This window comes from Thalassophryne amazonica, chromosome 5 (assembly GCF_902500255.1).
Source record: "Thalassophryne amazonica chromosome 5, fThaAma1.1, whole genome shotgun sequence".
Taxonomy (NCBI): domain Eukaryota; kingdom Metazoa; phylum Chordata; class Actinopteri; order Batrachoidiformes; family Batrachoididae; genus Thalassophryne; species Thalassophryne amazonica.
The window spans coordinates 77336563-77364525 of record NC_047107.1 but is presented as its reverse complement, the minus strand read 5'-3'; the positions used below and the strand labels follow the sequence as shown (position 1 = coordinate 77364525).

At 41.3% G+C, this 27963-nt stretch overlaps 1 protein-coding gene across 2 annotated transcripts; it reads left to right on the top strand.

Annotated features, from left to right (window-relative positions):
- The first annotated feature begins 2480 nt into the window (after positions 1–2480).
- slc35d2 (solute carrier family 35 member D2) lies at positions 2481–27951 on the top strand. Of its 2 annotated transcripts, XM_034170568.1 has the most exons (12): positions 2481–2678; positions 2787–2820; positions 2903–2989; positions 7033–7100; positions 7240–7311; positions 7591–7659; positions 11187–11289; positions 11665–11757; positions 11843–11910; positions 13202–13280; positions 22095–22177; positions 27689–27951. In XM_034170568.1, exons 1-12 carry the CDS (start codon positions 2551–2553, stop codon positions 27825–27827), a joined length of 1023 nt encoding a protein of 340 aa, XP_034026459.1. In that variant the 5' UTR covers positions 2481–2550; the 3' UTR covers positions 27828–27951. The 2 variants fall into 2 exon arrangements, with proteins under 2 accessions (XP_034026459.1, XP_034026460.1); XM_034170569.1 differs by lacking the exons at positions 7240–7311; positions 7591–7659.
- The last annotated feature ends 12 nt before the right edge of the window (positions 27952–27963 follow it).

Genomic DNA, 27963 nt, shown 5'->3' with positions numbered 1-27963 from the left:
GAACATATCGTCACCTTCCTAAAATAATGCCCTAAGTCATATTTTCAAAAACATGACTTAGGGCATCATTTTAGGAAGGTGACGACGGAGATATGCGCTGTTTGAGTGCTTTCTAGTTGTTTTTGAGTTATTACCGACACTTTTGCTGTCCAAATCAAACCCTATTACAAGCGTGGGCAACTAGGGTATTTAACCTGTGTCTGTTTTAGCTTGTGCTTTTTTAAATTACTTTATTTGACAAACTTTGCAGAACAATGAAACTTACTTTTTTTTTCAAAACTATATCAAATACATTAACAAATAATAAACGAACTAAAGACAAGGCCACAATAACATTCACAGTATTCTCAATACTCAATAACAAAAGTACAGGGATTAAGTTCCTTATCACTCTAAGAAATAAAACGTTGAATTTCATTGATAAAGTTGAGGTAACTTTTTCCACATAACATTGTCAATTAAGTGCAAAACAATACTGTAGTTGAAATTAATTAAATCAAATGAAGCATTATTACTTAAATCCCTAAAATTACCAATTGCAAGTATATTGAAAATAATAGTATTAATTACATTTAAAACCCTTGTTTCATTTCTGATTGACAGTTTTCTGACATTTGGGAGAGTTTACGATCTTAATACTGCTTATACATTGTTCAAATTCAGCCAGAAGTCCGTGTATATTAGGAGTCCTTTTCAATACTCTGCATTTATTAATATGAAATTTACCAAACAATATAAAAAGGTTGATAATGTATTCAATGCTTCTCTCTTGATAAACAAAATATGTAATAACAAATTTACAATCAATGACAATAGGGTGTCTGATTTTACACAACATATATTGTTCTAATTTAGTTCAAAATGTAACAGAGTGAATGCAACAGAATAAGTGTATTAAAGTTTCAGATTCATCATTACAGAAGTTACATGTTACATATGTGCATTTGTGAGATATATATATATATATATATATATATATATATATATATATATATATATATATATATATATACACTCAGCAAAAATATAAACGCAACACTTTTGGTTTTGCTCCCATTTTGTATGAGATGAGCTCAAAGATCTAAAACTTTTTCCACATACACAATATCACCATTTCCCTCAAATATTGTTCACAAACCAGTCTAAATCTGTGATAGTGAGCACTTCTCCTTTGCTGAGATAATCCATCCCACCTCACAGGTGTGCCATACCAAGATACTGATTAGACACCATGATTAGTGCACAGGTGTGCCTTAGACTGCCCACAATAAAAGGCCACTCTGAAAGATGCAGTTTTATCACACAGCACAATGCCACAGATGTCGCAAGATTTGAGTGAGCGTGCAATTGGCATGCTGACAGCAGGAATGTCAACCAGAGCTGTTGCTCGTGTATTGAATGTTCATTTCTCTACCATAAGCCGTCTCCAAAGCCGTTTCAGAGAATTTGGCAGTACATCCAACCAGCCTCACAACTGCAGACCACGTGTAACCACACCAGCCCAGGACCTCCACATCCAGCATGTTCACCTCCAAGATCGTCTGAGACCAGCCAGTCGGACAGCTGCTGAAACAATTGGTTTGCATAACCAAAGAATTTCTGCACAAACTGTCAGAAACCGTCTCAGGGAAGCTCATCTGCATGCTCGTCGTCCTCATCGGGGTCTCGACCTGACTTCAATTCGTCGTCGTAAACGACTTGAGTGGGCAAATGCTCACATTCGCTGGCGTTTGGCACGTTGGAGAGGTGTTCTCTTCACGGATGATGTGAAGGAGATGTGTTGCACTGCATGAGGCAAATGGTGGTCACACCAGATACTGACTGGTATCCCCCCCCAATAAAACAAAACTGCACCTTTCAGAGTGGCCTTTTATTGTGGGCAGTCTAAGGCACACCTGTGCACTAATCATGGTGTCTAATCAACATCTTGATATGGCACATCTGTGAGGTGGGATGGATTATCTCAGCAAAGGAGAAGTGCTCACTATCACAGATTTCGACTGGTTTGTGAACAATATTTGAGGGAAATGGTGATATTGTGTATGTGGAAAAAGTTTTAGATCTTTGAGTTCATCTCATACAAAATGGGAGCAAAACCAAAAGTGTTGCGTTTATATTTTTGTTGAGTATATCTTGTTGATGCAATATTGGTATGATAACCATGCAGGTATTGTCCTAGAATGCCTTCCCTCTTGGAGTTATTTTCCTCCTTTCATATATCGTGTTCCTTTACTCTTGCATTCAGAATCCAATAGGTTAATTCCATTAATAAAACGAGACTCGACTTTTGTCACTTCTTGATATTGAAGATGACTTTTCATAAGTAAGCACAGACCTGAGGGGCAGCTTTTACAACCCGGTAAAATTCTTTACTTGTTATAGGGAAAGATCTAATTAGAAGAAAACGTTCATAAGTCACTGTGGTAAAGTGACTCGTGTCATAACGTAAGGACCGCCCACTTTCCTTCTTTTTCCTGTGTGCTCGTGCAGCAGCAGACCGGAAACAAGCTTGAAAATAACCGCTGGTAAACTTTAACAACACTCACAAAAATGTCTTCCGGAACTTGTGTGGAAACTGCTGAACACTCCTCACTCCTGAGGTTTTTGTCTGCTGTATTTTACGCCGGCAGCTCGTTTTTTATCACGGTGGTGAATAAAACGGTGCTGACGAGCTTCAGGTAGGTGTCGCTGTTAGCACTACAGCCACCTGTTCATTTGGGCACAGTTAATACTTGGTATTTGTAGTGTTTGTCATTCGGAAACTTAAAAACAGCGACTTGTTGCAGGTTTCCCTCCTACATGTGTCTTGGAATCGGTCAGGTAAGTGTCCCAGCAGAAGTGTGTTTGCTTTTTGTCTTTGTGTGTCACCTCACTGTCCTTTATTTCCTATTTCTCCTTTCAGATGATCACAACTGTTCTAGTCCTTTATGCTGCCAAAATGAGCAAAACCATACAGTTTCAAGACTTTGACAGAAGTGTTCTAGTGAAAGTAAGTACTGCTTGTATTTCTTTAAGAAAACACTACTTTTTAAATGTGTTCCAAATTAGTAAGGCACTCAGAGTGCACTCCTCAGCCAGCTGTCAGAAATCACACTTCTAGTTCCATCAGGGGCCTTATTTGCAAGTGCATCTTTAGAAAATTAACATTTTATATATTCTACACATTATATTTATTCATTTTCAACCACTTGTCCGGATCAAGGTTCGACTCATTACAGATAAAGTAAAATGTTTCAAGCATTTATTTTGATAATTACAGTGTACAGCTCCAAAAAAATGGAGAAAAAAAACTCATATCTCAAAATGTTCTATATTAAGAGACAATGGTATGTGTATGTGTCCCTCTCCTGTTCAAACGACACCTCAGAATTGAGCCACATTTGACATATATATATACATATGGGGATTGACACTTTAGTAGTAGTAGTTAAGTGGAGTTATCAGCAAGTATGCTAAAAGGTTGGTGTCGTACTTTGCTATTCTCTTCTCTTTTCCTTTGATTTTCTTACCTCTCATTTGTACAAGTAGGAGTAGCAGCGCTCTGTTCTTGAGGCAGCTTTAGTCGCACCCTAATGCCCCCGTCACACATAGTAAGAATTTGCCGGAAGCATGCCTGACATGGCAAATATTGCCATAATCCGATGCAGTCGGGAAGAAAAGAGGTGTGGCCAGCAGTGTCGGAGCGCAGACAGACTGCCTCGTCCACACCTATCAGATCACATCCAGAGCGTATGTAGACAACACAGACTGTTGTCAGATGGCCATAAAAGGCGCTGCAGACTGCCTGAACTCCAAATGTCTGGATGGCAAACACAGACCGGAGCTGGCAAGTTTGCTGGCATTAGGCCATGCACTCCCTCAGACGGACCGCCTTTCCAGGGAACTTTCTTTTTTCTTGTTTGCCAATTTCAGGAGCACAACACCACTCTGGACACTGCGATGGTTGGATTATCACATGGACTTAATTTTTTTCTTTTGGGTGAGAGGATTTTAACCACAGGCTGCGTCCTAGCTTCATGTTCATGTCCTTGTCCGCGCTTTGAAACACTTCTGGGCCGCTGTTGGAGGTGTGAGTCATCTTTATTCATAACTGCCTGGGACAAGTTCCATGCTATATCTCCTACGGAGTTAGAAGGTGATCATTTATTACAGCGCGAGATCCGTTCAGCTCCGAGCCTGATGCATGCAATGATGCGTTACTGTGCACCACAGAGAGGCGCAGCTGTCTGTGTTACGGTGCAGACAATAGTTCACATTATTTACGTCGCCCATGGGAAGGAATGGACAAATATCTGTACTGTAAGGACTATTGTGGATATGATGGCTTGTTCAGATTTGCGATGGTGTGCACACAGTAGTGCACGGATCTTTCGGTTTGACAGCCATTGTTCACATTCACTATACATGATAATAATTCATAATTATTATTGTGATGAAGCATGCCACATTTAACAGTTCCTTTGCGCTCCAGGCTTTGTAGTGCCAGATCCATCTCGAGGTTCCCCCGTATGCACTCAAATAATTTCGGATCCCGTTTTACTGCCCTCAGAATATGTAAATTGCGGTCAGATGGTCCTCAGATAACGCATGAATTGCCGTCAGATAGGTGTCCCATCTCGACCGCGTCTGGAGAGTTTTGAACATGTGTGTCACACTCGGGGCCACCGGCCGATTTTGACCACCTGTGTGGACTTCCGCAAATGGCTGTCAGAACATTTTGGAACTGAAAGCCAACACTTTTTGGATGTGCGCCGATTCATAAGTATGACGCCACTCTGCGTGATTCTGACTATGTGTGACGGGGGTATAACAGTTCTCTGGAATCAATTCAACTTAATTAATTTTATTGCATTTATATTACGCCAAATCACAACAAAACTGCCTCAAGGCGCTTCACAAGAGTAAGGGCTAACCTTACCAACCCCTAGAACAGGGGTGGGCAGTTATTTTTTGCAAAGGGCCAAATGAGAAACAGAAAATATTGTGGAGGGCCGGACCAAAAGGCTAAATGCAAGTCTGCACAATAATAATTTTATTCCTATATAAAAAGCTGTGAATAGCATTATTTTGACAAACTGGTAGCTGTTCTGATTAGGCAATGAAAAAAGAGGTTACCTTACAAAAATATAATTTATTCAAACATTTTCCAAGACAATAGTGAACAAAATATGAAACATTTCTGACTCATTACATTTGTGATCATTTTTAGTCACATTGACCCCAAAATGCATTTTGCGATTAATATACTGTTGAAACTGAAATTTACTGTTTGGAACAAGGAGGTTCTTAGCTTTCTAAAGACATCACATCAGTTGTCATTGTAAACCAGATAATAAAGACGAGTCACAATATCATTGTCACTGAACTGCGCAGATAAAAAAAGAGAACAGTGTCCCAGTACACTAGTTCTTATCATGTCTTTGTATGTCTACATTTATATTTTCCACCACTTTTTACATTTTAGTGTTTTTCAGTTGTTTTTTCTAATTCTGTGAGAGAAATCTACATTTTAGTGTTTTTCAGTTGTTTTTTTCTAATTCTGTGAGAGAAATCTAGTCTCCATTGATCTTTAACCAGTGTATCAAAGTCAGGCTGTGGAGACAGCTGACAGACTATCATCAGTGAGAGAGGACCTGTACCTGGATTTATTAAACTTCATCAAAATTCAGCATCCACCTCCCTCTTTTTGGCATGAGGGGACATTTTTGAAGAGTGGTGCACATTGATTGGATTAATCATTTCCAAGAAGAAAAAAAAAACAGGCTTCAAAATAAAAGCAATGCGGTTTTAGTTCAGTCATAAAGGCCCGGTCACACGACGACAGCAGAACAAAGGAGAAAAAGTCAAAAATCATCAGGAAAAGGTGGACAAAGGATTGTGCACCTTTCCCATCACTGAAAAGCCTGCGCACCAAGAGTGCATGAGTGTGAAAACGAAACATTCAAGATCATGGGACTGAACGTAGGCATAAAACAAATGGTCTCCGGCGCTGGGTCCATGGTCCCATCCACCATCTCCGCGCTTTGTGGCTGTGTGGTATGCATCACGCAATGGCGCCATGCCAGGCTGTGTGGTGTGCATTACACAATGGCGCCGTGCTGTGTGGCATGCATTTCGCGATGGCGCCGTGATAGTCTGTGTGGTGTGTGGATCGCTCTGTGCCAGGCTCTGCTATACTCTGAAGGACACGCACACACAGCCACAAACAGCTGGGGAGGTGGCCGAAGGTCACCCACTACACTAACTTCATAGATTAGTAAATATTTTATTCTTTAATTTCCAGGTATTTGCAGGCCAAGTCAGCCAAAGGGCCGGATACGGCCCGCGGGCTGTAAAATGCCCGGGTGTGCCCTAGAACAAGCACAAAGGCGATAGTGGTAAGGAAAAACTCCGTCTGATGATGTTGAGAAAGAAACCTCAACAGACCAGACTCAGAGAGATGACCCACTGTTTAGGTCATTCTAAGAGTTACAAGGTTTTTACAAAGTTGAAGAATCTAGCACCTTGGGGTGCAGGGCCAGCATCCCTCCATCACGTTGTTACAAATGCAGACTGCAGTGTGCTGCATCAGTTTCACCCATGGCATCTAATCCAGGATAGGTGAGAGATGATATTTTTGTTGATAAAGATCAAGGTTTCATTTCAGTCTCTGAATCAAACCCACCCCGAGGCAGGTAACTGGCCAGTATTGGAATATTTCATAAGATCAGTCAAAAAAAAAGAATTTGTAATAGAGAAATGTGGAATTTCTGAAAAGCATGTTCATTTTTGCACTCAGTACTTCGTTGAGGCTCCTTTTGCATGAATTACTGCATCAGTGTGGTATGGCATATGAGCAAGGAAATTACCTGTATGTGGAAGAAAGATATCAAATGCCCATGTAGACATCATGGTTACAATAAGAACTATGTTTGATCCTCACATGCAAGAAATGTTCTTTATGATGTATGGCCAGATTTCAAAATCTGTCCATTACTTTTTGAGATCTGTTTGTATGGCACAATTAAATGATGTCTATTTTTTTTATTTCAGATTTTCCCTCTTCCACTGCTATACGTTGGAAATCACATAACAGGACTGGCGAGCACCAAAAAGCTCAGGTTCAAATAATTTCACTGATGATATCATTTTTTTATTGTTGTTATTTTGTATTGTTTTTTTTTTGTTGTTTGTTTTTTTTTACAGCAGCTTAACATTCATTTATTTGGCTTTCTTTTAAATGTGTTGGGTGTTCTACAGCTTGCCCATGTTTACAGTATTCCGGAAATTCACCATAGTGATGACAATGATCTTGGAAGTATATGTACTAAGGTATGGGATATCTCTAACTTTTAGAATTATTTTCACTGTTGGAGGTTTTAACCATTCTTTACTGTTTGTGGCATGCCTGAATGAATCAATAAGTACAGTACACATAACTTTAACACTTATATGACTATAAGTTTATCAGTACAGGCCATTGTGTGTGTTGGGGGAAAGTGGATTAGATACAAAAGAACAGCGTGTGATTAGGTGCGGGAGCTGAATTGTTGCAGAGAAGGTTGTCTTGACTCTGTAGTATGTCTTGCACTCATTGTGTTCACTTCTCAGAAAAACATTTCCAAAGAGTCTTGTGTACAGCGTTTTGGCTATAGTCCTTGGTGCCATGGTTGCTGCAAGGTATGTATAAAGTGTGTGCATGTATACATACTCACTGCTCAAAAAAATTAAGGGAACACTTTTTAATCAGTATAATAATTCAACTTCTGGCATATTGATCTGGTCAGCAGAGAGGGGTTGTTAATCAGTTTCAGCTGCTTTGGTGTTAATGAAATTAACAACAGGTACACTAGAGGGACAACAGTTGAGACAACACCCAAAACAGGAATGGTTTTACAGGTGGAGGGCACTGATATTTTTTCCCTCATCTTTTTTGACTGATTTTTTACTAGTTTTACATTTGGCTAGGGTCAGTGTCAGTACTGCTAGCACAGGTTGGACACTTGAACCTTGCAGAGGTTGCACAGGTAGTCCAACTCCTCCAGGATGGCACATCAATTTGTGCGATTGCCAAAAGGTTTGCTGTGTGTCCCAGCACAATCTCAAGAGCATGGTGGAGATTCCAGACAGGCAGTTAATCTAGGAGAGCTGCACAGGGCAACCCAGTCTCACGGCAGTTCACAGGACTGGGTTATGAAAAATACATTAATCTGTGAGTTTGTGACGGGGGTACGAAAATGGGGTATTTTTCGTAACGGGGACACAAATTCATTTCGTGACGGAGGGCACAAAATGTGGGGTGGAAGGGGGGGGGTGGTCATGGTTAATGCAAAAGAGATCTGGTGACCAAGGAAGAAGAGGTGGAGGAGGAATAAAGACAATTTCTCTTTACACCATGCAGACTTGCCGGCATATCCCGCAAGTCATCAACAGGCATACAGTTTTAACCTATGGTTAAAATTTTAACCAAACTAATTCCAGACAAGTTATTTAAATTAACGTCACATCTGGCATTTTAGAAAGTGAAAATATCAGCTATATGTTTTAGTTTTAAAGTAATGCGCTAATTTGGAAGGTTTTAGTGTTTGTGTTTAATGCTGCAGTGCATTATGGGTAAAGTTTCACAACAGGAGAAATGCATTGAGACGCTCTGATGAGGCTGCACTTTAACCGCTGCACACGGACAACAGCATTAAACTCTGCATATTGTGCTGAAAACTCTTGTGAATATATTCTCTGGGTTTATAAATGTTATTGTGTTTGTTTCATGTAAACATGCTCAGGTTGTGTGAACTGCGATCATTTCCTGTTCACGTCATTCTGGGAGAAAGTGAACTTTGCTCGTTAACGTCCTGGCTAGTACAACCCCTGGCAAAAATTATGGAATCACCGGCCTCGGAGGATGTTCATTCAGTTGTTTAATTTTGTAGAAAAAAAGCAGATCACAGACATGACACAAAAATAGTCATTTCAAATGGCAACTTTCTGGCTTTAAGAAACACTATAAGAAATCAAGAAAAAAAGATTGTGGCAGTCAGTAACTGTTACTTTTTTAGACCAAGCAGAGGAAAAAATATGGACTCACTCAATTCTGAGGAATACATTATGGAATCACCCTGTAAATTTTCATCCCCAAAACTAACACCTGCATCAAATCACATCTGCTTGTTAGTCTGCATCTAAAAAGGAGTGATCACACCTTGGAGAGCTGTTGCACCAAGTGGACTGACATGAATCATGACTCCAACACGAGAGATGTCAATTGAAACAAAGGAGAGGATTATCAAACTCTTAAAAGAGGGTAAATCATCACGCAATGTTGCAAAAGATGTTGGTTGTTCACAGTCAGCTGTGTCTAAACTCTGGACCAAATACAAACAACATGGGAAGGTTGTTAAAGGCAAACATACTGGTAGACCAAGGAAGACATCAAAGCGTCAAGACAGAAAACTTAAAGCAATATGTCTCAAAAATCGAAAATGCACAACAAAACAAATGAGGAACGAATGGGAGGAAACTGGAGTCAACGTCTGTGACCGAACTGTAAGAAACCGCCTAAAGGAAATGGGATTTACATACAGAAAAGCTAAACGAAAGCCATCATTAACACCTAAACAGAAAAAAAACAAGGTTACAATGGGCTAAAGAAAAGCAATCGTGGACTGTGGATGACTGGATGAAAGTCATATTCAGTGATGAATCTCGAATCTGCATTGGGCAAGGTGATGATGCTGGAACTTTTGTTTGGTGCCGTTCCAATGAGATTTATAAAGATGACTGCCTGAAGAGAACATGTAAATTTCCACAGTCATTGATGATATGGGGCTGCATGTCAGGTAAAGGCACTGGGGAGATGGCTGTCATTACATCATCAATAAATGCACAAGTTTACATTGATATTTTGGACACTTTTCTGATGTTTGAGGATGATGAAATCATTTTTCAAGAAGATAATGCATCTTGCCATAGAGCAAAAACTGTGAAAACATTCCTTGCAAAAAGACACATAGGGTCAATGTCAATGAGCAGATGTGATTTGATGCAGGTGTTAGTTTTGGGGATGGAAATTTACAGGGTGATTCCATAATTTATTCCTCAGAATTGAGTGAGTCCATATTTTTTTCCTCTGCTTGGTCTAAAAAATAACCGTTACTGACTGCCACAATCTTTTTTTCTTGATTTCTTATAGTGTTTCTTAAACCAGAAAGTTGCCATTTGAAATGACTTTAGTTTTGTGTCATGTCTGTGATCTGCTTTTTTTCTACAAAATTAAACAGAATGAACATCCTCCGAGGCCGGTGATTCCATAATTTTTGCCAGGGGTTGTAGATGGCAGTGTTCATGGCAGTAGTCGCCCTATTGAGATATCCAATAATCCTTTGCGCACCAGAGAGTTGCTGCTGTCGAAACAGCACAGAGAATCCACATGACGACAATTGTAAATGAACATTATACAACTAAAATGTACATTTTTATGCTTTTCATCATGTTAATCAGAGGCTGCAGCAACTCTCTGCAGAGAATAGAGCTGTCTGTCTGCTACAAAACATTGAACAGGCAGGTACTAAAATCTTTGCTTTGAGACTTCACAAATGTTTTTAACTGTTAAGCTTTATTCATTATGCCTACAAAAATATGTTAGCAGTCTAAAAATGATCAGACCTAAATTTATTGGAAGCTAATTGGTCTGCTGATGTTTTTCAGAGTTATTTGAAAAGCTAATCCGAGAATGAAAACGTTAGCTTCGATAATTAACGGTTAGTGGATTAGAGGAACTGTGCCCACCACTGGTTTTAGCAAGATTTAATGTGAACAATGAGGAGTTGAAGGTGGACAGAGTAGCTACTGCGGTCTCTCACTTGGACAACTGCGTCGACATGTTTGAGCTCCGGGTCATAAACTGCAACACATGTCCACTTTCCAACTGCATCATCACTTTTTTTTCTTTGCATTTTCACTTTGTTAATTGTGTAATTTGCCCAAAAACTCAGAAAGTACCATATTTCTGATGGGAACAGACAAGTGAATGGGCGATAATGAGGCTGTCCCTGGAAGTATATTTTTTGCATCATATGCTTTTTCATTTAACCCATCACCCACCCTCAAACAAGACTATGGTGCCCAATAATTTGTGTTGATTTGAATGTTTGTCAACCGAAGTACATATGTATTTTAAACAGAAGCACAATGCGTTCTCTGCCCTCTAGTTCTGACCTGGCATTTGATGCTGAAGCCTATGTTTTCATATTGCTGAATGATGCCTTCACTGCCACCAGCAGCGTGTACACCAAGAAGAAACTAGGCGCTGAGGTAACTCTCCATTCAGATACAGAGCATTATGATTTGCAAGCTTGTCCAGTGCAGACTACTAGAAATGCACAACATACTATGAGCGAGCTACAAAACAGCAAATATTTGCATAGGTGGGGCTGTTGCTGTGTTTGACAATACAGTAATTGTCATACAATAATGAGGCTATGAATTGCTCCAGTGTTCTAGCTCTTAAACATTTGGCTAACCCAGGTTAGCCAACTGTTGGATGGATGGGTTTTACACCCTGTAAGTCAATAGAACCCTAACCTCAGTACACAATTGATCTTCACTACAACATTTGTACCAAACATGTAACAAGGCAACAAGTGTCATATATACATACCGGTATATTTCTTTTCCCTTCCTGTTTAGGGACTGGGGAAATATGGTGTCCTATTTTACAATGCACTAATCATTGTTATCCCCACTCTATTGGCAAGTGCATTTACAGGAGACCTACACAAGGTAAATGGCTGTGATTAAAAATGTTTTTCTTCATATGTACATATTTATTTTCCTCCTTGACATCTTTCTATGTTTGGACTGACAGGCAGTTACTTTTGAAGACTGGGTCAAAACCACATTTGTGTTTTGTTTTCTCATGTCTTGTATCATGGGGTACGTTGCCATCATTCACATCAACTCATTCAATTGTGTCTTTTAAGAAAACAAATGCCTTTTCAGACAAAATTCATATTTGTGCAAAGGGAATTGTTTTCCTGCTGCAGAAATGTTTGTCATTTTGTTACGCATACTGATCTGACCCATTTACCTAAGGCTGGGCTTACACTGTGCGAGTTTTGGCCCTTTTTCAGCTGATTTTTCACTCGTGCGAGAATTTTTTTGGATCACGCCGAGTTTCAGCTTAATCATGCGTCCTGCATCATGCAGTCTACATGGAGTAACGAACTGCGTTTAACATCTCACGACCACCTCCCGATCGGGAGTCATATGGACGGATGAAAATCAAACCTGTTTGATGTTTTGGTCGGCCGTCGTGACTCGTGAGGGTTCCGTGCTATTGAAGCAGCGCTACAAGCATCTACGCGCTGATTACCTCACGCACTGTGCATGAGCAAACACCGGAGAGAGCAAACAGTGATCTCATGTAAAGTCTTGTGTGTTTGTTTTGTTTTTTATTGCGTTCCCTCGCAATAACCTAATATCATATTAAAGTTCATGCCTATCAGCGCACACAGTGAGTGGAATTAGGTGGGGGGAGACTGAACATATATGCGCGCGCGCACACACACACACACAGCAGACAACAGGATTTCCGACAGATGAGGGAATAAGTTGCTACAGCTTGCACAGCTGTAAGACTCTGTACGAAATATAGTTTATTTATACAACAGTGTAAGTAGCAACACCTGTTATGTTTTCTTTTTTAACCGGCCTCTCGTGAATCATGTTGCTGTCTGTTGGTTTTTCATTTATCTTTGATGTCTTTTTAGTAGAATGCAATGGGCCCCAAACCTGGGGTCTAAAGTTGCACCCTAGGCTCTATAGTTATCCTAACCAGATCTGGCATTGTATCCGAGGGCTCTCTTCAAGATGGTGATCGTTCTGTGTGTGCGTGCACATGCATATACATTCAGTCTCCGCCCACCTGATTTCACTCACTGTGCGCACTGATAGGCATGAAATTTTTTTTTTTTTTTAAAAAGAAAAATAAAAGCTGTCATGTTTTGCTTCTGGAAACACGAGTCCGACGTGTGGTTTTTGAACGTACAATGTGAGCAGTCAGATCGCATCAGAGCATCGGGCCGTACAGTGTGAGACCATGAATTGTGTGCTCTGAACTTTTAAACCCTGCGGTTTTGTCGCACAGTTTGAGCTGGAGCCTAGTTCAATGATTGAAAATATCGTACAGTGTATGCCCAGCCTAAAGACTGTTTCATTATTTCAGATTTGTACTGATGTACTCCATCATTCTGTGCAGCTATTATAACTCAGCCCTTACTACTGCAGTAGTCGGGGCAATTAAGGTAAGAACACACTGATGAGACAGAAAAGATTCAGGGTGCACAAACTGCACTTCCACCAAGATTACACAGATCTCCCATTTAAAAAACAAAAAAAAAAAAACATTTATATTATGTATATCTTTTAATTTCATCTTAATTCAAAATATTAATACACAAACAGCATACATTTCAATTGAATTTCAATTTATTTTCATTTATATAGCGCCAAATCAAAACAAAGTTCCCTCAAGGCGCTTCACACAAGTAAGGTCTAACCTTACCAACCCCTAGAGCAAGCACACAGGCGACAGTGGTAAGGAAAAACTCCCTCTGATTTCAGGAAGCAACCTCAAGCAGACCAGACTCAAAGGGGCCCTCTGCTTGGGCCATGCTACCGACACAATTTACAAAATGAATATACACGAAATTTTGCCGGTGCACAGGACGGGAGGGTTGCAGAAGACACCACACCACGGAGCTGTATATAAGAACTAGAGAGCGCACTCCCAGTGCTGCACACGAAACAAAACGTCCCTTCATGGACAGCGACATGACGTCTCCTAACCGGGCAAAATATTGATGAAGTACCCGGATGTTAATGCATTTTCAGTGGAGATTCGCGATTGAACACACTCAGAAAAATGCTTGTAAAATACGTGTTAAAATGCCATTTTGACCTGGATATCGAGCCAGTAAAATTAAATTATGTCAGGAAAGTATTAAACTTGCTCTGACACACACCCATTCCCAAATATTAGTGTTGAAAGTTACACGGATCTGCGCTGTTAAGCTGCTGAGCTGAGGCGTCCTGCTGCAGCTGCTGCTCTCTCTCAACGCAGCGTGGCTCCTAAAACCATTCCAATACCATTTATTTATTTATATATATATATTATGTTATATTTTTACACAATTATCCTTTATTGACCGAGTTTCATTCAGGAAGTCGGTGTGGGTACACATCTCTGTGTGTGGGTGTGACTGTGAGCGGCACAGCGCGGGTCATTATCTCAATAATTTAAGGTGCAAATTTAAAAAAAAAATCCCCAGTCTTGTCGAACAATTTTAATCACTAACAACAAGTGTTTTAACTAGACATTGGTCTAGCAGTGGAAAATATCAACTAGACATAAGTGAAGAGTTAATGGTCCGTGTCATCGGGCGACACAGGTACGGCAGGAGACATACAGCTGTTTATCATCCAAATATTACAGGCAAAGTGACAAGAATAACCAAAACCACTTACTTATGGAAGGAAATATTGTCTCCCTTGTTCCTCTGTTTGTGGCTTTGCCAACATATGCAGCTTTCCGCCATATTCCACCTGTTTCTTGAACTTCTATGCACGCAAATCACTATCTTGCCCGGAATTAAAATGGCGATCACGCCTCCTTGTCGGCACATGGCTCAGCGCTACTGCGCTCTCTAGTACTTATATACAGCTCCATGCACCACACCCATCTCTGGATGGAGCCGCACCTCAAACAGAGAGAAACAACAGAATCCGGCATCAGAAAGACAACAAATACAATATAATTTGTCAACATTAAGCAACACGAAAAACAGAAGAAATACTGGCCACTAGCCCTGAGCTTCACTAAAAGACCCAGACTTTAGATAATGTTGAGGCCGGGGCTCACTCCGTTTCCTAAGAAAATGAATTTAAAAGGGTAAAAAGCATAGTAACATACTACGCCAGTATGCTAGCCATACAAAAGGGAAAATAAGTGTGTCTTAAATCTGGACTTGAAAGTCTTTACAGAATCTGATTGTTTTATTGATGCAGGGAGATCATTCCACAGAACAGGGGCACGATAAGAGAAAGCTCTATGACCCGCAGACTTTTTATTCGCCCTAGGGACACAAAGTAGTCCTGCACCCTGAGAACGCAGAGCCCAGGCTGGTACGTAGGGTTTAATTAGGTCAGCTAAGTAGGGAGGTGCCAGTCCGTGAACAATTTTATAGGTTAGTAGCAGAACCTAAAAATCTGATCTCACAGGACAGGAAGCCAGTGAGGGGATGCCAAAATGGGTGTAATGTGGTCAAACATTCTGCTTCCTGTCAAAAGTCTGGCAGCAGCATTTTGAACCAATTGGAGAGCCCTAATGCTAGACTGTGGTAAACCAGAAAATAGAACATTGCAGTAGTCCACTCTAGAAGAGACAAATGCATGAATCAGGGTCTCAGCATCAGCCATAGACAGGATGGGATGAATCTTTGCTATATTTTGCAGGTGGAAGAAAGCAGTGCTCATAATATTTCTAATGTGGAGGTCAAAGGACAACGTAGGATCAAAACTTACCCCAAAGTTCCTCGCTTTGTCAGTGTGATGTATGACACACAGGCCTAGACTAAGCATTATCTGGTCAAATTGATGCCGATGTCTCAGTGGACCAAGAACCATCATTTCAGACTTATCAGAGTTCAAAAGTAGGAAATTGCTAGACATCCAGCTTCTCACTGATGCAAGGCAGTCTTCTAAGGATTATATGTGGATGAGATTACCAGCAGTTATCGGTATGTATAACTGAGTATCATCAGTGTAATTTCAATTTATTTTTATTTATATAGCGCCAAATCACAACAGAGTTGCCTCAAGGCACGTCACACAAGTAAGGTCTAACCTTACCAACCCCCAGAGCAACAGTGGTAAGGAAAAACTCCCTCTGAGGAAGAAACCTCAAGCAGACCGGACTCAAGGGGGTGACCCTCTGCTTGGGCCATGCCACAGACATAAATTACAGAACAATTCACAAAACGAATATACAGGAAATGCTGTTGGTGCACAGGACAGGAGGGTCGCCAGCACAAATACAGCTCCCATCTCTGGATGGAGCTACACCTTAAACAGAGAGAAAAAACAGAATCAGGCATCAGAAAGACAAGAAATACTGTATAATTTGCCAGCATTAAACATCAAGAAAAAGAAGAAATACTAAGGTGATCACCAGCCACTAGCCCTAAGCTTCACTAAAAGACCCAGAATTTAGGTAACGTTGAGGTTGCAGCACACTCCGTTTTCTAATAAAATGAATTAAGAGTAAAAAGCATAAAACTATACCAGTATGCTAGCCATTCGAAAGGGAAAATAAGTGCATCTTAAGTCTGGACTTGAAAGTCTCCACAGAATCTTACTGTTTTATTGACGCAGGGAGATCATTCCACAGAGCAGGGGCACGATAAGAGAAAGCTCTATGACCTGCAGACTTCTTATTCACCCTAGGGACACAAATCAGTCCTGCACCCTGAGAACGCAAAGCCCGGGCTGGTACGTAAGGTTTAATTAGATCAGCTAGGTAGGGAGGTGCGAGTCCGTGAACAATTTTATAGACTAGTAGCAGAACCTTAAAATCTGATCTCACTGGGACAGGAAGCCAGTGAAGGGATGCCAAAATGGGTGTAATATGGTCGAACTTTCTGCTTCATGTCAAAAGTCTGGCTGCAGCATTTTGAACCAATTGGAGAGCCCTAATGCTAGACTGTGGTAAACCAGAAAATAGAACATTGCAGTAGTCCAATCTAGAAGAGATAAACACATGGATCAGGGTCTCAGCATCAGCCATAGACAGGATGGGACGAATCTTCACTATATTTCGCAGGTGGAAGAAAGCAGTCCTCATATTTCTAATGTTGAGGTCAAAGGACAATGTAGGATCAAAAATTACCCCAAGGTTCCTCACTTTGTCAGTGTGATGTATGACACACGAGCCTAGGATGAGCGTTAACTGGTCAAATTGATGCCGATGTCTCACTGGACCAAGAAACATAATTTCAGTCTTATCAGAGTTTAAAAGTAGGAAGTTTCGAGACATCCACCTTCTCACTGATGCAAGGCAATCTTCTATGGATTTTATGTGAACGAGATTACCAGCAGTTATCAGCATGTATAACTGAGCATCATCTGCATAGCAGTGAAAGGTAATCCCAAAACGCTGCAATATGTGCCCAAGGGGTGGTATATAAAGGGAGAAAAGCAGGGGGCCTACGACGGACCCCTGTGGAACCCCAAATTTCTTGTCATTAAGGTTACAGGTAGTGTTACTGTACAAAACAGTGAGAACGACTGGTCAAGTGTGATGTCAGCCATGCAAGGGCATTCCCAGTAATCCCAAAATGATTTTCCAGCCTATCAAGTAGAATATGATGATCCACAGTATCAAATGCAACACTAAGATCTAACGGCACCAGAACCGTAATGGTGTTCGAATCCATTGCAAGCATAAGATCATTCACCACTTTAGTGAGAGCCATCTCTGTGGAATGATATTTTCTAAAAGCAGACTGCAGTGGCTCAGAAAGATTATTCTCACTAAGGTGGTCCACGAGCTGCCGTGAAACCACCTTTTCCAGAATTTTAGAGCAAATTGATAGATTTGATATTGCCCTATAGTTTTTCAATACACTAGGCTAGGTCAACATTAGATTTCTTAAGTAATAGTTTAATCACTGCAGATTGGAAACATTAGGAACAGATCCAGAGGTTAATGAGAGATTAATAATTTCCAGCACAGTTGGCCCAAGAATGGGCCACAGGTCCTTAAACAGTTTTGTTGGTATAAGATCAAATAAGCAGGTTGTGCTTTTTGTAGACATTACAAGTTTCGTGTGGTTTTAACATAGGTGGTGAAATCATGTGGAGTGTAGTTTTGAGCTCTGAGTTTAAACTATCCACAAGACTGTCTGCTGAATGTGAAGCTAAGATATCAGGCAATCGAGCTTTGAGTTCAGTCGTAGTTGAGGAGTTGATGCTTCGCCGCAGTGATAAATAAGGTTGTTGTTCCACTAAACACGGCAGCGAAACTATAAACCTAATAAGTGAGTGATCAGAGACCACCGATGCAAGAGCCATGATGTCAGTATTTGTGACAGCAATACCACGTGCAAGAACCAAATCCAGATGAACTTACCAAGAATTCAGACTATGGGCCAGGGGGCCTATATAGTGACAAAGTAATACGGCTGATGTTTATTCTTCTGACTTTTGCAATACAGTAGTGTTCAGAATAATAGTAGTGCTATGTGACTAAAAAGATTAATCCAGGTTTTGAGTATATTTCTTATTGTTACATGGGAAACAAGGTACCAGTAGATTCAGTAGATTCTCACAAATCCTACAAGACCAAGCATTCATGATATGCACACTCTTAAGGCTATGAAATTGGGCTATTAGTAAAAAAAAAATAGAAAAGGGGGTGTTCACAATAATAGTAGTGTGGCATTCAGTCAGTGAGTTCGTCAATTTTGTGGAACAATCAGATGTGAATCAGGTATCCCCTATTTAAGGATGAAGCTAGCACCTGTTGAACATGCTTTTCTCTTTGAAAGCCTGAGGAAAATGGGACGTTCAAGATATTGTTCAGAAGAACAACATAGTTTGATTAAAAAGTTGATTAGAGAGGGGAAAACTTATATGCAGGTGCAAAAAATTATAGGCTGTTCATCTACAATGATCTCCAATGCTTTAAAATGGACAAAAAAAAACAGACGCGTGGAAGAAAACAGAAAACAACCATCAAAATGGATAGAAGAATAACCAGAATGGCAAAGGCTCACCCATTGGTCAGCTCCAGGATGATCAAAGACAGTCTGGAGTTACCTGTAAGTGCTGTGACAGTTAGAAGGCGCCTGAGTGAAGCAAATTTATTTGCAAGAATCCCCCGTAAAGTCCCTCTGTTAAATAAAAGACGTGCAGAAGAGGTTACAATTTGCCAAAGAACACATCAACTGGCCTAAAGAGAAATGGAGGAATATTTTGTGGACTGATGAGTAAAATTGTTCTTTTTGGGTCCAAGGGCCGCAGACAGTTTGTGAGACGACCCCCAGACTCTGAATTCAAGCCACAGTTCACAGTGAAGACAGTGAAGCATGGTGGTGCAAGCATCATGATATGGGCATGTTTCTCCTACTATAGTGTTGGGCCTATATATCGCATACCAGGTATCATCGATCAGTTTGGATATGTCAGAATACTTGAAGAGGTCATGTTGCCTTATGCTGAAGAGGACATGCCCTTGAAATGGGTGTTTCAACAAGACAATGACCCCAAGCACACTAGGAAAGGAGCAAAATCTTGGTTCCAAACCAACAACATTAATGCCTTGCAGATGTGAAGAAATCATGAAAAACTGTGGTTATACAACTAAATACTAGTTTAATGATTCACAGGGTTGCTAAAAAAGCAGTTTGAACATAATAGTTTTGAGTTTGTAGCGTCAACAGCAGATGCTACTATTATTGTGAACACCCCCTTTTCTACTTTTTTTTTTACTAATAGCCCAATTTCATAGCCTTAAGAGTGTGCATATCATGAATGCTTGGATTTGTGAGAATAAATGGACTGCATTTATATAGCGCTTTTCCATCTGCGTCAGATGCTCAAAGCACTTTACACATCAGTGTCTCACATTCACCCCAAAGTGAGGCTGCTTACATGCAAGGCACCCACTACAAACCGGAAGCAACTAGGGGATTAAGGACCTTGTCCAAGGGCTCTTAGTGATCTTTCAGTCAGGCTGGGATTTGAACCGAGGATCCTCTGGTCTCAAGACCAATGCTTTAACCACTAGACCATCACCTCCCCCTGAATCTACTGGTTCCTTGTTTCCCATGTAACAATAAGAAATATACTCAAAACCTGGATTCATCTTTTTAGTCACATAGCACTACTATTATTCTGAACACTACTGTACGTAGCATCGTGGGCAGAGCGGAGAATCAGATGTTCAAACGAGTTATATTTGTGACCCCCAACAGCTAATAAACTAAACCTCGATTTATAAATAAGAGCAACACCCCCACCTTGCTTCGCATCACAGGGGATGTGACTAAATGTGTACACTGGTGGGTAGACCTCATTTAAGGGGAGGACAGCTGTAGGTTTAAGCCAGGTTTCACTTAACCCAATCATATCTAAGTTATGATCCATAATTAGATCATTAATCAGCAATGATTTTGAGGACAGTGATCTTATGTTAATGGGATCCAGGCTAAGGACCTCAGTGGGGTTGGCAATTGGACTGTTTGGATTTAGGGGTGGTTCCAGAGTAGCATATATAAGATGTTTGGAAGTAGGTTTAAGTTTAGGTTTGAGACATTCCACGCAGGTTGTAGATAGCAGACATAAAATATTTGATATTGCTGGAACAGCCAACGGGCCATCCTCAATTTCAATGCCATCCAATGTAGTATTGGGTGTTAAGTTTGCAAAGCATATCCCTCTAAACTATACTATCACCATAGTGGATTTTCTGCACTAATTGTTCTGCTAAGCTAATGGATTCCACACCCACATTTGTCGTAAGCCTTGCAGGGTCTCTAATCACCTTTTGCCAGCTTTTTCTGTTCAAGTACATTAATTAACTTGATAGTAAACATGTTAGCCAACGTTGTCTTTAAGTGTTAATTTATGCATCCGCACCTGAAACAAGTACATGTTGTTCCTCTGCCCGTGGATGCCATACCCTCAGGGGTTCTGTTGGAGACTGGCCCCCAAGACCCCTGACCTTGTTCGCCATTCACCGCATGTCCGTTGAACCCAGGGAAGGTGGAAACAAAAACAGTCATGAGACAAGAGTCTGTTCAGATTGCACCCTGCCTGATTTACCATTCAGAACAGAGTTTTATTTAAAACATTGAGTAGTAGTAGTAAAATCGCTAAAGCATAAGTCTTGCACAGAGCTCTGTGGATCCTGTTCTCCCCCATGCTATCTATGATCTACTTAAATAACCCACTCTAACAATGATTCATCTATTCTTGCGGCATTTTCCCCTCCTCTCAATGGTCCAAAAGGTTGGTGAGAACCGTCTGCTTCTGGGAATACTCCTCCCTTTGCGTTGTGTGGCTAGACGACTAACTTGGAAGGAGAGGTTACTAGCACATCACTTCTCTCGAGTGTCTTTACCACACCCGTCCCTGACTGGCCTGTACAGGACAGGTCATGGCCACATTCTTCAGGCTTCCTCCATTGTTCCTGTGAGAATCTGCAAAACAACTGTGTGTGGGCATGAACATACTTTGCGAGATTATCCTAATTATAACATATATCTTAAATGTCAGCAGGCTAGCATGCACAGATGTGCCTGTGGTTCAACACTTAGTTTCACAGCAACAATATGGACAGGGTACATATTGTCTAGACATTCCAGTGATACCAAACAGGCCGCATAACCAGTTTCACTATTTCCATGATTAGTCCAAAGCACAATGATGAGTACAATATCTTCAGCACATAATGTGCTCTTACAAAGAAGCCCTAAATTTAATACAGTGGATATTATACTAATATGAGTCTAAACACGTTCAACTGGACAGTGCAAGCATACATGAACACATTATGATCATAAAACAATTAGTTTTAGGATTATGGCAGAAACTTCATGCCGTTACTCAAGCATCAGCTTAACAGAATCAGGTCAAAAACATATACACACAGATGATTTATTCTGGTTGTTTCTGAAAGATAAGCACAGGAATTAGTAGCAGAAAATGCAATTATATACAGTATATGCAGTTCAGCAAAGATCACAGAGGGGTTGCAAGGTTTTGTCTGCTCCGAGTTTGTCATAATTACAAGTCATTACTCATTTAATGGATCATCAGTGGTAATTAAATGGTTATTGTTTTTCATTGGATGAAACAAGGAGAAAAGGATGAACAACCTGGAATGAATCATTTTCCTTTTTTTGCGGCATCGTTCCACTAATTTCTGCCAGACTACTTATTAAGATATCCTGTACACTCAAAACCTAACAGGGCTGACAGCATCTTCCTTCAAAAATTGTTGCATTTGTCCTTGTCATTAACAGTATTATTCAGTCACACATTATATTTTTCCTCAGAACGCTGCAGTGGCATACGTTGGCATTTTTGTGGGTGGAGACTACTTGTTCTCTTGGACAAATTTCATAGGCCTTACTATTTGGTAAGAACATTTTTGTTTTGATTTTCCAGTTAAATTTCTCTTATTTGAATACAGTGCAAGTTTAAATGCTTTGTTTGAATCCCTTTAAAAGTGCATGTGGCTCCAAGTGACAGTTTCGCAGTAACTTGAAGGGTAACAGAAACACCCACATAGGAGGTCTGTTAGAAAAGTATCCGACCTTATTATTTTTTAAAAAAAAAAACCATATGGATTTGAATCACGTGTGATTGCGTCAGACAAGCTTGAACCCTCGTGTGCATGCGTGAGTGTTTTCATGCCTATCGATTGTCATTCACCTGTGAGCAGGCTTTGAGGTGTGGTCCAGCCCTCTCGTCTATTTTTTATTGCGAATAAATGTCTGAACGATTTGGAGCTTTGCTGCATCAATTTTTTTTCCAGAAACTGTGAGAGACCTCCAGGTGGACACTGTTCGAAAATTAATATGGCTTTCAGGGACGATTTTATGGGGATTAAACAGATTACGGGGTGTTACTGCCGCTTTAAGGATGGCCCACAACTGCTGAGAGCGCGGTGCACTCCCAGCCCCCATTGACAGGCTGACACCCCGCTGGAACAACCAGATCATTTCCAACGTGAAAGCTTTGTTGATCCGGGACCTCGTCTGACTTTCACAAAAAGGCAGAAGATGTGGACATCAGCACTTTTTCTGGCATATTCCGCCGTTACAGGAGTTTTTTTCATGGAAAGAAAAGCAGAGGGACGCACCACGGCTCCGTTCATTACGCGGGACAAAACCACCTCGGTGTTGGTCTCTCAGGACAGCTTTCAGGTGGATTTCAGACGGATTGTGGTTGCTTTCCAGTCGTGTGAATATCCGATTGTGATTGTGCATGAGCTGGACATGCCAGAACATGTCCCGTGAGGCTTCATCACGGCATTGCTTTGCGCCGAGCGGCTGCACCGCAACGCGCGGTGGAGCAGCTTCTCTTTCCATGACAAAAACTCCTGTAACAGTGAAATGTGCCATTCATTTTTAAACTGGACGCTGTCTTGATCCGGTATGTCATCTGACTAGCACAGGAATTGTGAAAAGACGTGGACATCAGCACTTTTCTGGCACATTAAGACAGACGTGCGGAGGAGTTCCGCGCGTCGCGGTGCAGCTGTTCGGCGCAAAGCAACGCTGTGATGAAGCCTCACGGGACATGTTCTGCCATGTCCAGCTCATGCACAATCACAATCGGATATTCACACGACTGGAAAGCAACCGGAATCCATCTGAAATCCACCTGAAAGCTGTCCTGAGAGACCAACACCGAGGTGGTTTTGTCCCGCGTAATGAACGGCTCCATGGCGCATCCCTCCGCTTTTCTTAACATGAAAAAAACTCCTAACGGTGGAATGTGCCGGGAAAAAGTGCTGATGTCCACATCTTTTCACAATTCCTGTGCTAGTCAGATGACATACCGGATCAAGACAGCGTCCAGTTTAAAAATGAACGGCACATTTCACTGTTACAGGAGTTTTTGTCATGGAAAGAGAAGCTGCTTAACCGCGCGTCGCGGTGCAGCCGCTCGGCGCAAAGCAACGCCGTGATGAAGCCTCACGGAACATGTTCTGGCATGTCCAGCTCATGCACAATCACAATCGGATATTCACACGACTGGAAAGCAACCACAATCCGTCTGAAATCCACCTGAAAGCTGTCCTGAGAGACCAACACCGAGGTGGTTTTGTCCCGCGTAATGAACGGAGCCGTGGCGCGTCCCTCCGCTTTTCTTTCCATGAAAAAAACTCCTGTAACGGTGGAATGTGCTGGAAAAAGTGCTGATGTCCACATCTTCTGCCTTTTTGTGAAAGTCAGATGAGGTCCCGGATCAACAAAGCTTTCACGTTGGAAATGATCTGGTTGTTCCAGCGGGGTGTCAGCCTGTCGATGGGGGCTGGGAGCACGCCGCGCTCTCAGCAGTTGTGGGCCGTCCTTAAAGCGGCAGTAACACCCCGTAATCTGTTTAATACCCATAAAATCGTCCCTGAAAGCCATATTAATTTTTCGAACGGTGTCCACCTGGAGGTCTCTCAGTTTCTGGAAAAAAATTGATGCAGCAAAGCTCCAAATCATTCAGACATTTTTTCGCAATAAAAAATAGACAAGAGGGGTGGACCACACCTCACTCAAAGCCTGCTCACAGGCGAATGAAGCAACCGACAGGCATGAAAAAACTCACGCATGCGCACGAGGGTTCAAGCTTGTCTGACGCAATCACACGTGATTCAAATCCATATGGTTTTTTAAAAAAATAATGTCAGATACTTTTCTAACAGACCTTGTATTATTGATAGCATGAATAAACAAAAAAAATGTATTCTTTTGATAGTTCAAGAAACATTAAAGACCATAAAACATCTACAGATAACCTTGTTTTAGTCGTGGCCTGACAGGCTTTGACATCAACCGGCTGCCGCCTTTTACGCAGGTCAGGCGGGTGACGTCACTGGTTGGGGGAAGATGAGCCTCGTTCTGAGATTCCCTGCCAGAGGCACCAACAGAGAGGTTATATATGACAACTAGAGTCCGCACTCCCAGTGCTGCCCACCAAACGTGAACATCCCTTCATGGACAGCGACATGACACCTCCTGACTGCGTAAAATATTGACCAAGTTCCCGGATGTTAATGTATTTTCAGTGGGGATTTGTGACTGAACACACTCAGAAAAACACTTGCAAAATATGAGGTCTGTTAGAAAAGTATCCAACCTTTTTTTTTTTTTTTTTTGCAAAAACCTGATGGATTTGAATCGTGTGCTTGCATGAGCCAACCTTGAACCTTCGTGCATGTGCGTGAATTTTTTCACGCCTGTCGATTGCGTCACTTGCTGGCAAGCAGCATTTGTGTGAGGTTGTGTGTAGTGTTCTCTGCGGAGTTTCATTGCAACGAAAATGACGGAACGACTGGAGCAAAACCGTCTGAACCGACTGGAGCAAAATCTTTAAACGACGGTTTAAAGACGTCTGCACAACGCTGGAGAGTGCGCCACGCTCTGGTCAGCCATCAACATGCTGAAATGACCAGATCATTTCCAGAGTGAACACTGTGGTGATGCGGGACTGTCGTGTGACTATCCGAGAAATTGCGGACGAGGTGGACATCAGCACTTTTTCGGCACATTCCACTGTGACAGAAGATTTGTCCATGAAAAGAGGGGCGGTGAAATTCGTGCCGAAGCTGCTGACGGCGGAGCAAAAGCACCTTCGTGTTGAAGTCTCACAGGACATGCTGGACTCCGAAAAATGATGCCCACCTCTTCCACAATTTCTCGGATAGTCACACGACTGAAAAGCCACCGAAAGCTGTCTGAATCTTCCGAATGGTTTCCACCTGGCTGTCGCCCAGTTTCTGGCAAAATTTGATTCAGTAGCACTGCTCGAGTCATTCCGTCATTTTCCTTGCAATGAAAATCCGCCGAGAGCACAACACACGACCTCACACAAATGCTGCTTGCCAGCAACTGACACAATCGACAGGCGTGAAAAAATTCATGCATGCGCACGAAGGTTCAGGGTTGGCTCATGCAAGCACACGTGATTCAAATCCATCAGGTTTTTGCAAAAAAAAAATAAAAAATTTTGGATACTTTTCTAACAGACCTCGTCTGTGTTAAAATGCCTTTCTGACCTGGATATCGAGCCAGTAACGGTAATTAACATTAAATTATGTCAGGAAAGTATTATACTTAGTGTGACACCCACACATTCTGAAATATTAGTGTTGAAAGTTGCACGGATCTACGCTGTTAAGCTGCGCTGCTGGGCTGAACCGAGCTGATGCTGCTGCTGTTGTCAGCATAGCACTGTTAACCCCAAAACATGAATCAGCTGCAAATCATGAATTATCTGCAAACTGTTAATTGCAAAATGTGAATATTGAAAATTTATCTCCCAAACAGCCTGAGGAGGTGATCTGAGCAGCTCTCGCTTATAGTGTGACGCGCCCGGTCCTGCTGGGTGTGTCCCGCTCTGGGGACAGTGTTAGGGGAGGACTTTAACGGGGACGGGCCACCTGTCAAACTCACAGAGGACAGAAACCTCCCCCTCCAGTAAACGGCTCAATAATCTTAAGACAAGAGTTGTAGAAAAACAAACACTAGTTTCTAACCTCAGGAAGGTAGACAACAAGCTACAACCTTATTTTTATCCATATGAGCCATCATCTGAGCTGGAAAAATAATATTGACCTGAACGAACAGGCAGCAGAGAAACGGAAGCGTAGGGACTGTCTGAAACTGTCCCCAGAGCGGGACACACCCAGCAGGACCGAGCGCTTGACACCATCGAGAGCTGCTCAGATCACCTCCTCAGGCTGTAGTGACCCCCGCAAAAAAAAAAATTTTGCAGTGATCGGGTTTGCGATCAAGTTTTCCTGCAGTAATTGAGCCGTAAAACTGAAATCCATAAGCTACTTAAACTAACAAAAAAAACATACATATATTATGAATGATATTCACATTTTGCAAGACCTCCGTTCACATTTTGTGATACATTCACATTTTGGGGGAGATTTTTTCAGCATTCACGTTTTGCAATTAACGGTTTGCGGATCATTCACAATTTGCAGCTCTTCACGTTTTGGGGGTTAACAGTGCAGCTCCTTAAACCATTACGAAACATACATATATATATATATACACACACACACACACACACAATTATCCTTTATTGACTGAGTTTCATTCATGAAGTCAGTGGTGTTTGTGTGCACATCTCTGTGTAAGTGTCGTCCATGTCCTCGGACGACACAGGCAAGAAACATACATGTCAACCAAAAGTCACAAGAATAACCAAAACCACTTACTTATGGAAGGAAATATTGTCTCCCTTGTTCCTCCATTTGTGGCTTTGCCAACATGTGCAGCTTTCCGGCATATTCCACCTGTTTCTTGAGGAGACTAAGAACTTCAGTGAGCGAGCTCAGTAAACTGCCTGGAACACCCCAACCGGTGACCTCAACCGCAAGTGCCTTCCACTGACTTCAGTCAATGGCGATTTACATGTCAATTTTGTGGCAAATTTGATAAAAATATTATCTACGCTGCACTCAGACATTCTGTAAGTGTATGAATAACACTTTTTACCAAGGAATGCAGAAACAAATTCTCAAAAAAATTTTCTGTTCCCTTTTAAGATCTACTTCTCTTGTAAAGTGGATAAAAGTTTACAGCTGTATTCATGGAGTCTAAATTTAAAGCTAATGTGTGAGTGTCAAGTCTGTGACCCTTTGGGACAACATGCTCAATACATGTTTTATGGTATGCTGGGAAGTAGCAGTGCACAGGACAAAGTACAAACGGTAGCACCCACACAAATACAGTGCTTAAGTTTTAATGTCTTGTACCAGAGGGTTAAATTCAAAGTCAGATTTATGATAAAATGGCAGTTTAACTTCTCACATCAACTGATGTATAAAGAGCAAACAAATCTAATAGGACTTTACTTATTGTGTAAACCATTTTGTTGTTTCTGTTAACTGTTTTTCATTGTTGGATTGCAGTATATCAGGTGGACTGGTGTACTCGTACCTGACAATTCACAAAACATCTGGAGGCAATGCAGACCAAACACAGCTGAAGATCCACATTGCAGATGATTCTACACAGAAGTACTGTGCCTCTCAAACAGATACTATTTAAGCTGTCACCACTTGGTGGCAATGTTCTGCTCCATATTGGAGCAAAATTTGTCTTAAAACCTGTGCCGGGATTTTAAATGTTCCCATCTGATGAAATCAGTGAGGCAATAAAGTGACAGGAAGCACACTTCAGTTCT